Raw genomic sequence first — 14,296 nt, forward strand, 5'->3', positions numbered from 1 at the left:
TGCATTACATCCTGCAGAGATATTTCTATAATGCACATTACACCACACCCTTCGGTAATGTATATAATAGTTGGCTAGACTTTATACGATTTATCGAGGCATACAGGCTGACAGCCTTTACGTTATTGGTGGCTCTCCACCCAAACATGGATGTTTCCTCGCTGAGACCCAACCATCGTCTTAGAGTGTAGTTCAGTATAACTAATATTACAAATTTTAAAGACTAGGCTATGTTCAGGCCCTAAGGTTTGGTCCTCAGAGCCTACAGCTAAGACCACGGCAGTGCGCCGAGGAAGGTGTTCCTGGATGGTAAAAAACATGCCAACGCCCAGGGAACGCGGCGCGTCCGCCAGCACAAAAGGTACCACCCCACCTAAGGCCCGGGGCTGAGCTCAGGAAGGCGGGCGACCTCCCGAGAGGTCCGAAGCTCTTCCTGCCCCCCCACTTCCGCTTCCGGGGAGGTGACTCCGGGGCCCTCCTGGCGTGGGGGGCGGTAGCGAAAGAGGAGCCGGAAGTGGCCCGGCACTTCCGGTACAGGAAACTCCTTGCTGCCGCTTTGGCTGGCTTGACAGGCGCGGTCTTTGCAAGTAGATCTCTCTCCTTTCGTCTTCCTCGCGTCCGACCCCCGAGCTCTTTTGCCGCTGCCGTCCCGCAACTCCTGTCTCCGAAGGCGCCCCTTCCCCATGTTCCGGGGCAGGAGTCCTGAAAGCGAAGACCCGCTCGCCGGTACCCCATCATGTCCGAACTGACTAAAGAGCTGATGGAGCTGGTGTGGGGCACCAAGAGCAGCCCCGGTCTCTCTGACACCATCTTCTGCCGCTGGACGCAAGGTACCCTGGCTGGGCTCTGACTTCCAGCCGCTTGCTGTGCCCCCTGTCTTGCCCCGCACTCTGTCCCGGTTGCCCTGCTCAGTTCTGAAACTGGACTTTCTAGAAACGCCCTGCCTGCCTTGGGGGGAGTGGTTGGGTAGGAGAACGGTAACAGCTAAATGGTTACGCTAAAGCCCCGAAGCGCCTCTGCCGCTCCCTGGGCTGCCCTCCGGCCGGAGAGCAGGGCTGGTTGTTGGGCTGCAGTGTGCGACACCGAGGGTGCGCTCGGTGCCCCGGTGTCAGTTTCTCGGGAAGTGTTGCGGCCCCCTGAGTCATTACCCACGAACACGGCTTCCTGACGTTTGTGTCTGGATTAATTTTGGAGAGAGCGAAGTCCACGGGAAAGTCAAAGTGGCTAATTCCAGAAAGCAGCTCTGTTGTTTGTATTTTAATTCCGTGGTTAGCCGTAGTACTCGGTGTATGAATATCGTGTGGCTTGCCATCAGGTGCTCTCTTGACCCAAAGCATCCCGGGCTTTGAGATGGTTTAGTATATATTACAGTTAAAAGGGAAATGTGGATCATAGCACTTTCTGTGCTGGTCTAATTATCCAGACAGGATTTTGAGTTATGTAAGAAGTTTTATTAATACGAATACTAATGAAATAAAAACTACCATTTATTGAATTTCTGCACTGTGCCAGGCCCTGCGTTAGGTACTTGATGCTAGCAGTTATCTGTGATTCTGAAATTATAATAAAACACAACATTGCACACTATTTAAGGTGACTTCAGAAAGACTGGTGAAGTTAAGTGAGGTTAAGAGCCTTTGGAGTCCGAAGGATTGGTAATGTAAGTATGTAAAACATCACAGGCCAGTAAATAATAGTTACTCATTCTTATTATTAAATCATTTATTTAGAGAATACCTGTTCTCAAAGGATTTGGGGCAATTTTAGCATAGTAAATCCAAGTTCCTACCTCATAGTGTGTATTTTGTAACAAAAATTCGGGGTTTAAGTAAATCCCTTCCTCTCTCCCAGATATGCCTCATTTAAGAGCTGGTAAAATTAGACTCATAATGTATTACAGGCAGCTTATTTAGTCCATCACTCTTTTTTTGCTGATCAGGAAGATGAGTGGTGGGGCTAAGCAGGACAAAGTTGCACAAATTTATAGAATGGGAGTGAATTACAAGGCTCCCAGTTCCTAATACAGCACTATATTCCTTTGAGTTTCCAAACCTTAACATGTAATTAGTTTGGTTCTTTTTACACATTTTAATTACGTCACTGAAGTAATATTTTCTGAAATCTTGGGCTCTTGCATTTGCAGATTTTAAAAAGCTTACTTTCTACTTTGACTTAATTTATCCTAATAGTGAACAGCCCAGAAGTACACAAGGCTGTGAAGGATTAAGAAAAAATTTACTTCCTGTGTAAGTAGTTAGCATTAATTAAGCTTTTACAACATAGAATAAGATAGTATTCAGCCTTGTTTATGTTAATGCTGTGGTGCAGATTCCAGGAGAATTCAGAGGCCATTCTAATAATGGTTAAGAGAAGGCTTTGGAACAGGTGTGCTTTGGTTCCAGATTCAAGTTGTTTAATTTACTTAAGCCTCAGTTTCCTTCTCTGTAAAATGCAGATAATAGTAGTGTCAACCTTACAGGGTCGTTGTGAGGATTGAAGGCATGTAAGTCCATTGAGGCACTTAGCACGATATCTGACATACAGTAAACACTCAAGACAATGGAGGTTCTTAAGACTTAATTTAAAAAGCGTTTAATTGTAGGCTAAGCCAAAGATCACTCTCTAGCCGTGACCTGACAATTACAAGAAATTGTTTATTTGGTGAATAATCATTATTTTTTTACTTTTATTTTATATTGAAGCATAGAGGATACATGATCATTATTTAAAATACAACTTTATAATGACATTCGAAAATGCTGTGCCACAAGAAGTTCCTTAAGATTCATTCAGTCATTGCCATTTAAAAATAAAGGATTTTTTTTTTCGTTTTAGAGTATGTTTATATTGTGGATATATAATTCCTCATGGTCTTACACTGATCAAGATTTTCAGGTGACCAAATATGTATTTTTAAGTTACCACCTCTGAATCAGAGGGAGGTTGTTACTGGCTTTGCGACGTTAACTGTTGTATTCATTTATTCATTTAGAGACAGAAATCATTGCTAAAGATTGCTTTGGCAGTCATTTGGGATTATGAGAATAGGCACAAGACCTTGCTTTGCTGCATTTGCTTTAATGCATTTGTAATGTGACACCAACTTTGGCTCTATTTTCTAGTCTGTAACTGTGCTTTGACAACTGTAATCTTACAAGTTTTTGGAAGCAAGTTAAAGTGTAAGATGTTTAGGGTAAATATTTGTAAAATTATGTTGAGGCATATTCCATTTATGAACCCATGTTGATCACATTAAATTTTTTTTTTTTTGATACATTAAAACAAGCTGCAGGAGTTGCTGCAGCACAGAGTTGAGTTTTTTTCTTAATTGATCTGGCAGTTTCAGATAATACGTGAAATCAGTGAGCCACAGAAGTGGCACATAGTTTAATTCATTTGGCAGTTTTAGATAATTCTCTTCTGCAATTCCTTTTTCTTTGCGGAAAAAAACAGGGTTTTATGGGGTTTTGGTTTGTGTGGGTTTTTTTTTTTTTTTTGCCAGTTTTTCTTTGAAAGACAGTAAGTCACATAATTTAAAGATTTGCAGTTGTTATTTTCTAACTTGGAAATTGAGTCTCTACTCCTGCCTCCTTCCCTCCTGCTCAATTGCCTGTGATCATTTTTTAAGAAAAGTGCGTATTTTCTACCTCTTATTCAGAAGCACCATTTATCCTCGCCCCTTTCCCACAAACTATATCGGTGTTCCTAGGCCTCTGCAGGTTAGACTTGGTAGGTAGGATGGGAAGGCAGACAAATAATAAGCATAGCACAAATGAAGTACATGTAATAGTTAGAAGGTAAAGAAATAGGGAGTTGTGGAATGGGGTGGTGTGGCTAGGCCTTATTTTAAGAGGAGATTTGAGCAAACACTAGAAGCAACTGAGTTAGTTATGCAGTTATCTGAAGAGTGTTCTAGGCAGTGAGAATAGCCATTATAAAAGACTTGATGCAGAGTATTCCTGGCTTTTTGTTCAAGGAGCAGGAAGGAAACTAGTTCAGCTGAAGAGGGAATGAGGGAAGGGGAGAGTAATAAAAGATGATGTAAAAAATAATTTTCATACAATGGCCAGTAAAGCCTTATAGGCCATGGTAAGGACTTTGGCGTTTATTCTGAATGAAATGAGAGGTCATTGCAAGGTTTGGAGCAGAGGAGAGAAATGACATGACAAGTTTTTAAACTGACTGCTGTGTTTGAGGATAAAGTGTAGTGGCTTGAGTGAGACAGCAAGATCAAACGAGAGACATTTGCAGTAATCCATTGGGGTAGAGATGGTGGCTTAGACCAGGATAGTAGTACTGGGGATGGTAGCAAGTGGTGCGATAGACCAACTCCCAGCAGAACCAAAATAAGAGTCATCTAGATCTGATAGGAGTAAGCATAAATCTTATTATAAATGAAAACATTTTGACTTACTGGGAATTTGTTTTCTTTTCAGTATTGATTGTCTAGTTCAGTGTTTGGCAGACTTTTTCTGTAAAAGAGTCAGCTGCATTTGTTGTTTCTGTCTCCTCTCTGCCATTGCAGCAAAAGCAGCCCTAGATAATATAGGTATGGCTGGGTTCCAAAACTGCATTTACAGAAACAGGTCAACCCCTGATCTAGATTATAAGCTCTGAGAAACCTTTTTTTTTTTTTTCCTTTTCCCCCCTCTTTCTCCTAAGCTTTAAGTTATTTTATTGTTTAGTGTATAAGGTTAACCCAAGAGAGAGAAACACAATTCCTGTTTATACCAGTTCATTGTTTTGGGGGGCCTCATGGAGGTGGAAGGGGAATGGAGCTGTAGTTGGCTGAAATTAAGAGTTTGGACTTTTGATATAGGACAATTTTTGTTATGTAATATGAAAAAAATAAAATTTAACAACATGATAAGTGAGGGATCGGTTAAAATATAAGTATCAAATGTATTTACAAGTTAATACATTTATTATAATGATTTAACATTTTACCAAAGTAAATGATAAACCAGTATAATTATTATTGTTGTTATTATTGAGAGAAGGTGAGCAAGCATGCACAAGTAGAGGGAGGGGCAGAGGGAGCTAGAATTTTTAGCGGGCTCCCAGCCCAGGGCAGAGCCCAACATGGGGCTCTTTCTCATGACCCTGAGATCATGACCTGAGCTGAAACCAAGAGTCAGACACTTAACCGACTGAGCCACCCAGGCACCCTGATACACCATTATTAATTAATTTTTCTTCCAAAATGAGAATAATGTGGATCATATCACTTCAGAGGTTTTTGTTGTTGGATGCCTCTTATTTCTCTCAAGGATATACTCCTTTCTCCAGCCTACCTGAATCATGTCACCTAAGATCCCGTTCTTTTAAACTTAAAATTTGTAAGCTTATATGACAAAGTTAATTTCTTGGTACTTTGAATACAAATACTTTTGTTTTTTAGTTCAAAGTATCTATCATAATATCTTACATTGCATTATGCTTTACAGTTTTTGGAATTCTTATTTAATCCTTGCAATAACCCTGCGAGATAGCAAAGGATAAATGTAGTTTTCCTCATTTTTATAGAGGAGGAAACTAAGGCACAGTTCAGATTTGACTCAACCAATATACATTGAGTTTGTAATGACAAACCAAGTCTTCCTAAGGGCTTTGTTTACTTGGGAGCCTAGAATTATGGAGGCAGAAGTTAAAAAAAATGATTTGAATAACGTATATATGCATAGTAAGTCATATGAAAGTAAAAGATTGGAAAATTACAAAGAGGTTCATGGCTCAGGTTTAGATTAGTTATGAGCTATAAAACAGATTTCTATGTAGTACTGTGGAATGTGATACAAAATTATGTATTTAGGATCAGATGCTTTAGATGGCTAATTTCAGATCTAATCAGAAAAAACCATTTTGTGAAAAGATAATTCCTTTTAAAAGTAGGAGATAATTTGAATATAAGAATACAAGAAAAATAACTATATCCTAAAAAATTAAACTCAAGTGAAACCTTATTATAAAGGAAGAAGCCTACTTAGCCTAGTCCTGTTTTAGCATAGAATACTTAATTTACATTTAGTTGACTTTGTTTCATTATAGCCTTTTGCTCATTATCAGTTAGCACACTCAAACATGTATACATAATTAAACAGAATTTGGAGTACAGCAGATCTGCCTAGAATTCTCGCCATGGGATTTTTATACAAAAGCAACTCATTGTAGTTCATTTCAGCTATAAGCCCCACCCATGGATCTTGAAAACTGCATTACATTATTAGTAATTTTAAGGAAGGTAAGAATTCATTCCTGATTCATGTTTATTACATATCCCGAATGTTTGATAGATTCTAGTTTTCGCCTCTGCCCTTAGGCCCAACGTCAGAGATCCTTTGCTTATTTCCAGTAGGAACAGAACTGGACAGAGTGGGGGGCCTCTTGGCTTCATCTCTTGTTCCTGTGTTGGACCTCAAATTTGATTGTCTTGACATGATAACCAGCACCCTTAGAGCTCATTTGTCCTGTGCATCATACCTGTTTCTCATCCTCCATATAGCCTGTCATCATTTCGTTTCTCCCAGGCTGCTACATATCAATGGAGAAAATTGTGGTCAGCATCAATACAAATGCAGTAATCAAACCTTAGCTGAGCCCTCAGCATTTCTCTCAGTTCTTTATCTTGTCAGCTTTTCCTGTTTTTTAGAATTAACATTCTCCTCAGTTCTTTCTCTCTCTCTCTCTCTCTCATTCCCCTCCTTCTTAACCAACTGAGCCACCCAGGCGCCCTATTCCCCTCATTCTTATTCAGTAATATCACTTCCTCTTTGCCTATATATTTAATTTAGAAGCCTGCTAAGATTCACTTCTTCTGCTAGGCCAGTGGCTTTCAAGTTTTTTTAACTTGGGGCCCCATTATACTCTGAGAAATTATTAAGGACTTCAGTATGAAAAATAAAATTAATGAGACCTGAGGCATTGTTTTACATTTCTGTAAGTCCCTCTAATGTCTGGCTCATTAGAAGACAGCTTGGATCCTCACATTTGCTTCTCTGTTCAATCTGTTGTAATATGTTGTTAGGAAGTGTATGCAGAAAATCCAGCCTCACCAAGATTGTAATTGGTAAGGTAGGAGTCATACAACAGCCTTTTCAGGTAATTGTGGATATTTGTCTTTGCTACTACACCAAAACTTGACAGTAGTTTCTTAGAGGTTATTCTCAATACGCAATCTGAAACCACATGAATGAATTTTTTGTACTCTGTTAAATTGAAAACCATTGGTTTGTCTTGTACTTTGAATGGATCTTTACCCATGCATTCATTTCTAACAGCATGCATCAGTCATTTGAAAGTTATTGGTCCAGTGGTTTATTCAGACATTCCAAATGATAACACATTTCAGTATCAAAAATCACATTTATTACTATCACCGCTGATCTCATTAGAAAAATATCTAAGAATTGAGATGTCAAGTTCACAGTGGTAGATGCAGGTTTTCCAAAATTTTAGTTATGCTTGAAAGCCTGAAATTTTATCACTGGCGAATGTAACTGAAAGTTATTTTTCTTGAAGTATCAGGCTCACTTCATTCACTTCTGAGAAAGGGTTTGCCACATACCCAAGTCTGAATAATCATAGTTTGTCAGTAGCTCTTCAGAATAAAAACAGTGCTCTACAAAAAAGTACTTACAGCTTGCAATTCAGAAAATTACACACATGCTTTTTCTTGAGACAAAGATCAGTCATCATCAAGGTATGTAGCACAGGTGCTTTGTGGGTAGTTTCCTTTTTGTCATGCAGAATAGCTTGAAAAGGGACGCTTTATTCAAGGTCAAGATTTAATAAAATTAGCATCAGTGAGGGCATTCTTTAGTTAAATTGGCTTTTGTGTATGTGTGTTTGAGAGAGGGTGGTTTTGTTTACTGGTATGGTAACTGCTAATACAGTTTAATGACGCTGCCTTCGTGTGTGTGCTGAGACACCAGCAGTCACACCTACATCTGCTTTTGTACCATGGCTCTGAATGTCAACACAGTGTAAAGGGCAAATAATGTCTTAGTATCCTTATGAGAATTATTTTTACCCCTAGTAGATCCCCTGAAACAGTCTCAGATTTCCAAGTTTCCATAGACCACACTTTGAGAACCTCTCTTTATCCAGTCCTTCCCCCCTCACACACCCCCCAACCACACCACAACTCTAAGACTTGAAGTCTTTGAAATTCCTCTTTGCCATGTAATCACTCTTTTCCTGTTTTTAAACTCATGCCCTTCAGTCTATATAAATAATAATTCTTTATCCAGCTACCCTCCAAGTTACCATATTTTTTGCCTTCATTTGTTTAAAAAGTAGTTTGCTTTTACTCTTTCTCCTTGTATTCTGAATCACTTTAAATCACTTACTCTCTCCAGTGCTCTAGATTTCTTTTTTTGTATTCCCAGTGATGTGCTTAATCCAGTGTTTTAATTTATGTTTTTACTCTACTCAGCGGCATTTGTAGCAAGTGACTACTCTTTGCTTCCTGGAGGACTTCAGTGTGTTTTTCTCTTACCTTTCCAGTCTTTGTCCATCTTCGCTGACTCAGCCTCTGCTTATTTTTTAATGTTCCCAACTCCATTATTTTTGTTTACTTGTTCTCATTTACTTTGACTGCCAGTGTTGAGGATGATTCAGATTGCTGTGTTTAATCCTAATCCCTGCCCTGAGCTTCAGACCCATATTTCCCCACTTCTAAGAAATGTTGCCAAATGGTGCTTGAGTGGCCCATTCAGTTAAGCATCTGCCTTCGGCTCAGGTCATGAACTCAGGGTCCTGGGATCAAGCCTGGCATCGGGCTCTCCTCCCAGCGATGAGTCTGCTTCTCCCTCTCCCTCTGTGATCTCTCTCACTTTCACTCTCTCTCAAATAAATAAATAAAATGTTAAATAAATGTTGCCAAATGGTTATCTCACAACTGAACTTGGCACACCTAGAAACAGGCTCCCCTGTTATCTTTCCTTGCAACAGTTGAAAAAGCATTTATTGAGCATTTAACTATACTAGGAAAACTGGTCAGCAGAACAGGCAAGATACCTGTAAGGCAAATAATAAACAAGTAAACAAGCAATAATGAAGTAATCATAGATTATGAAAAGTACTGGTTATGCTGATGGTAGGAGAGACCTACTTAGGTTTATCAGGGAATATCTCTGAGAAGTTAACACCTAAAATGAGTCCTTAATAATGAGAAGGATTCAGGTTTCTAAAGAGAGAAGGGGAAATGCATATAGAAGGAACAGCAAGCACTAGGGCTAAAGTAAAGCCCTTGGGATGTTCTAAAGTCACACGAGAAGCCACTGAAATGTATTAAGTAGGCTATGACAAAATCCGATTTCCAAGTCTGAAATATTCCTCTGGTAACTCTATGGTGAACATATAAGGATGGGGGGTGGGGTAAGTGGGGAGGAATGGGGGCATCTACTTGGAAACTTAACAGTATTCTAGATGAGAGATGACAGTGGTTTGAACCTCAGGGTAGACCAGAGATGGGATAGAAATGGACTGATGATACAAGTCATGTTGTGGGGTCTTGAACCAAGAGGATCTTGCCTCAAGATGACAAAGGATTAGCAGGTGTTTCAAGTGCAGGGCACAGTTATGTTCAAAGGGTAAGAAACCTGACAGAAAATGGATATTTGAGGACCTGAAAGATGCTCAGCATGCCTGAAGTCCCAAGAGGAAGAGTGGCAAAGGATGAGGTAGGAGATTTAGGTAGAAATCATATCATACAGGACCATGTTAAGAAAACTAAACTCTGTTTATGTCTGGAATTATAATCTGGGCTCTATTTGAGAATTCTCTCATTATAACCAGTAATGGAAATCTTGAGAGTAGATGAGTTACCTAAGGAAAATATATGGAATGAAAGAACCATAGATCCTAAAGCCAAGGCATGAGGAACATTAGCATTGAAGAGGAGTTGACCAAGGGAACTGAGAAGAAACTGAAAAGGAAAATTTGCAGCAAGAGAGACCAGTAAAGCCAAGGGGCAAAGGTTTTTCAGAAGAAGTCCATGGTCAGCATTTCAGGTGATTCTCTGGAGAGTAAATAAGAAAAGACTTGAGAATTTGCCTGTATTGGTCATTGATGAACTTGGTGAGAATGAATTTGGTGTAGTCAGAGGTTGAAAACCAAATTTTGGGGGTTAAATAAATTATAAGGAGAATAATATTGTAAGGTTGAATAATTGTAAGGAGATTGAGAGAGTGCATATAAGACAAGTAGGTGGGCTTTGAGAGGGTGGTGGTTGGAGTTTTTGGTGGTTTTTTTTTTTTTTAATGGTCAGCTGGATTTTTTAAATTTAGACTTTACTTTTTTAGAGCAGTTTTCGGTTGACAGCAAAACTGTGGGGGAAGCTACAGAGGTTTCTCATATACCTCCTGCTCCCACAACATGCGTAGGCTCCCCTATTAGCGTTACACCCCAGGGTGGAATATTTGTTAATTGATGAACCTGCACTGACACATCATTATCACCCAAGGTCCACAGTTTACAGTTCACTCTTGGTGTTGTACATTCTCTGGGTTTGGACAAATGTATAATATGGTTTCACAGTATTTTCACTGCCCTAAAAATCTGTGCTTTGTGTATCATCCCTCTTCCCTTTCTCCCTCCACCAATCCCCAGAAACCACTCATCTTTTTATGGTCTTCATAGTTCTGCCTTTTCTAGGATATCCTATAGTTGGAATCATACAGTATGTAGCCTTTTCCAGTTGGTTACATCATTGAGTAATATGCACTTAAGGTTCCTCCATGTCTTTTCATGACTTTTAAGCTCATTTATTTTTTAGTGCTGAATTATATTTTGTTGTCTGGATGTACCGCAGTTCATTTACCCCCCCATTCAGTTACTGAAGGACAACTTAGTTGCTTCCAAGTATTAGCAATTATGAATAAAGGAGCTGTAAACATCTGTGTGCAGGTTTTTGTGTTTACATAAGTTTCCAACTCTTTACTAAAAAGAAATTTGGGTGGATTCTTAAGGAGGATTTTTTGTTTTTTAAATATGTGAGACATGTTTAAGTACTGTTTGAAAGAGAGGGATTGAAAGGTTAAGAGAGCAGAGGTGGGATGGAATGGGCGGCTCTATGCTGTTTCTTATCTCAATTGTTATCACCTGGTGTCTCAAGCTAGAAACTTCAGAATCTGCTCTCATTTCTTTGCCCCACTTGCACATACTCATCAAATCTTAATTTTTACCTAAGAAATACTATTTAGATAGAGTTTCCCCTCTCCATACTATTGTCAGTTTTATTCGGTCGATAACATCTCTGTATGGCTGTTGAAACAGTCTCATCCCCATTCTATTCCTTTAAAAAAGGAAAAAAAAAACAGTATTAAACATATTACAGTTCAATTAGTACTTGTCAGGGTCTGGCCCTTCCCAGTATTAACCTCTTGTCGGCTTTCCCTCCTCCCATTTACCATCTCTCCCATCCTACCCCCCTGCTACCCTTAAGCTACGTTAAATTTCCCCCTGCCCCATAAACTTGTCTTGTTCTTACCAAACCTTTTTCCTTTAATAAAGGTAAGTTTTCTGTACCTGAAAGTCATGCTTCATCCTCGTCCTCACAAATTCCTGTTCAAGATCAGCCTCAAAGTCACCTGTTGTGACTTGACTCAGGCAGAGTAAATCATTCCTTTCTGTATCCATAATACTGTCTTCATACTTCTGGTTTTTTTTTAAGATTTTATTTGTTTGACAGAGAGAGGGAACACAAAGCAGGGGAAGTGGGAGAGGGAGAAGCAGCCTTCCCGCGGAGCAGGGAGCCCGATGCAGGGTTCGATCCCATCAAGACCTGAGCCGAAGGCAGACGCTTCACGACTGAGCCACCCAAGCGCCCCCATACTTCTGTTTTAACATTCACTTCTTCTTTATTGTTTATTTGTTCATATGTCCATGTTCACCTATACTGTTGGCTCCTGCAGACCAGGGACTTTGTCATTCATGCATACGTCCTAGATGCTTGCTGTAGTATTTTATGTTCATTAAGTGTTCGTGGGATGAATGAGTGAACTACAACCATTAGTGAAACTTTACATATTCCTAGCGTGTTGGAATTGGAAACGATCATTTTAAAGATAAGTACACAGAGACCTAGGGAGGCGAAATGATTTCCCAACAGTGATACAGATAGTAACTCAGTCCTCTGGACTTCTGGCCCTATGCTGTCTGTAGGAACATCTACTAGTTGCTCTCAGTCGGTGCTGGTTGGGTAACAGTGAAATTGAGATAGGAGCTAGTATGAGCACATTCCCTGTCTATGATGCCTTTAATTTTTGGCTTATAGAATGTGACTCAAAGATTTGGTTGAAAAAATATTCTATATGGAAAGGATCCTAAAAATTCTATTTGAATTCAGTAGATAGACTTGTCTTTCATCAAATAAAGTATTTAATTTAGTATTCTTTTACTAAGGTCCACACTTTATCCCCTTAGTTCACTTAGAGGGATCCCTAGGTGCAAATTTTGTGTGCGCACGCGTGAGTGTGTGTGTGTGTTTACATGCATTTGGGGCACAGGGTGGGAGCATAAGCTCCAGATCTTTTTTCAGCGAGTTTCTTGATCCCCCCCCCAAAATTAAGAACCACTGTGCCTGAATAAATTGGAGATATTTTGCTTTTGTAATAAGTGACCTTTCTCAAAGCAAAGTACGTTAAAAATTCTTTGGGCTGCTGTTTGAATTACCTGTTTAATCTTTGCTACTTGCTTCCATTTTTAGGGTTTGTGTTTAGTGAAGCAGAGGGATCTGCATTAGAGCAGTTTGAAGGTGGCCCCTGTGCTGTTATTGCACCTGTTCAGGTAACACAGACTGCTTTACCAACTCCTTAGGGGGACATGTTCAGACGTTTCATACTTGACTTTTCGTTTTCTACTGTCTATATGTAATGAGACATGATCAGTTATCTCTTAACTTTTGTTCATGTAAATTGCTATAAATATCCAAAATAAAAAATGAATGCAGAACAGAAGCAGGTTATGCAGCAATAGCCTTTGGACTGTCTTTATTTTCAAGAAAACATAATAGGTGTTCCCTGACCTTCAGAAAATGAGGAATTAATGATAATGACATCTTTCTAATACAGTGATCCTGTCAAGTCGTAATGTTTTATGCTATTGTTAGGTATATCATAGCAATTCTTTTCATTTGTTCTTTCTGTAAAAATGATTTTCCTACAAAGTTGACGATAAATAATATTTTCATGCTCTAAAACCTTATACATTTTTAAAATAAGCTGTATTTACAGTTTTAGACTGTTGGCTTTTAAAATAAAATTAGTAATAACTGACTTCAAACAGAATTTCCAAAATTTTTTAAAAAGGTCTTTGGGCAAGATAGTGTTAATCTGAATATATTTATATATATATATATATATGATTTTGAATCCTAACGTATTGTTCGAATTTCAAAGGCCGATTTGCTGCAGATGTTACGTTGTTAAAACCACAAATTGAATTTTCAGTTTACTGTAATACTTAAAATGTCTGAGCAGCAGTGTCACTTCACATCTGTGCTAAGAGAAGCTGGAATTTATTATGTTTTAATCAGCATGTTTTGAAAATACATATTTAATGTGATATTTATTATTCATTGGGCATAAGGAACACATTCCTGAACTGTTAGCTGCAAAGTAAATTTGTCTCAAGCCTTATACTCCACATTATTAAATTAAAAATTTATCTCTGAAGGAGGCAAAAAAATCTCCTTTCATGCCTGATTCCAAAATAGAACCTTTATAGGTCATCATTTTATTTCTTTAAAGGGTAAAATTGATTTTTTTTTTTTTGCATTAGTAGAATTATAAAAAAAAATTAAGAAAAGTTTGAATGTTTGAACGTTGCCTGGGAGTAACTGAATATAAAGAATAAAATTTAACTGTAAATTAATATTAGAGTTGTTACACTGTTATGCTGGGGACAGGTTTTGGTTGCTTGCAGAATCTTACTATCTGATTTTGAAGATTCGTTGTCCTGTCTGTGTTTAAATTAGATTATATTAATACCGCCCCTTCTGGGTTTTACTAAAAGTATGAATGTTGTTAAATGCAAGGTATACCATAGGAGCTCCCTCTTTTATAAAATTCAGTATATTTCCACAATGATAGCTATTTTTTGCAAGGGATAATTGTAATGTTCAAAACCCTCTTGTATCTTTGAGGTAGTAATTTAGTTTCATAGTCACATAAATCTTTTCAATCATAGAAGAATTTTGGTGTTTTTTTTTTTTAATATTTCAATGTAAAAGTCAAAACTAAACCATTAAGCCTAATGAAGGGAAATGAGCAAGTCTAGATATTAAAACTTTTTT

General features: G+C 38.5%; 1 protein-coding gene across 2 annotated transcripts in view; it reads left to right on the forward strand.

Moving 5' to 3' along the window:
- The first annotated feature begins 506 nt into the window (after positions 1-506).
- Positions 507-14,296, forward strand: part of MINDY3 (MINDY lysine 48 deubiquitinase 3) — an 85,996-nt gene continuing 72,206 nt past the window's right edge. Inside the window, exons 1-2 of one of the 2 annotated variants that reach the window (XM_035021562.1) lie at positions 507-830; positions 12,710-12,789. In XM_035021562.1, the coding sequence (XP_034877453.1) occupies positions 737-830; positions 12,710-12,789 (174 nt within the window). In that variant the 5' untranslated portion in view covers positions 507-736. The remainder of the gene's footprint in view (positions 831-12,709; positions 12,790-14,296) is intronic. The other variant, XM_035021564.1, reaches the window with a different exon arrangement.

This window comes from Mirounga leonina, unplaced genomic scaffold (genome assembly GCF_011800145.1).
Source record: "Mirounga leonina isolate KUSES-001 unplaced genomic scaffold, KU_Mleo_1.0 Mir_175, whole genome shotgun sequence".
Taxonomy (NCBI): domain Eukaryota; kingdom Metazoa; phylum Chordata; class Mammalia; order Carnivora; family Phocidae; genus Mirounga; species Mirounga leonina.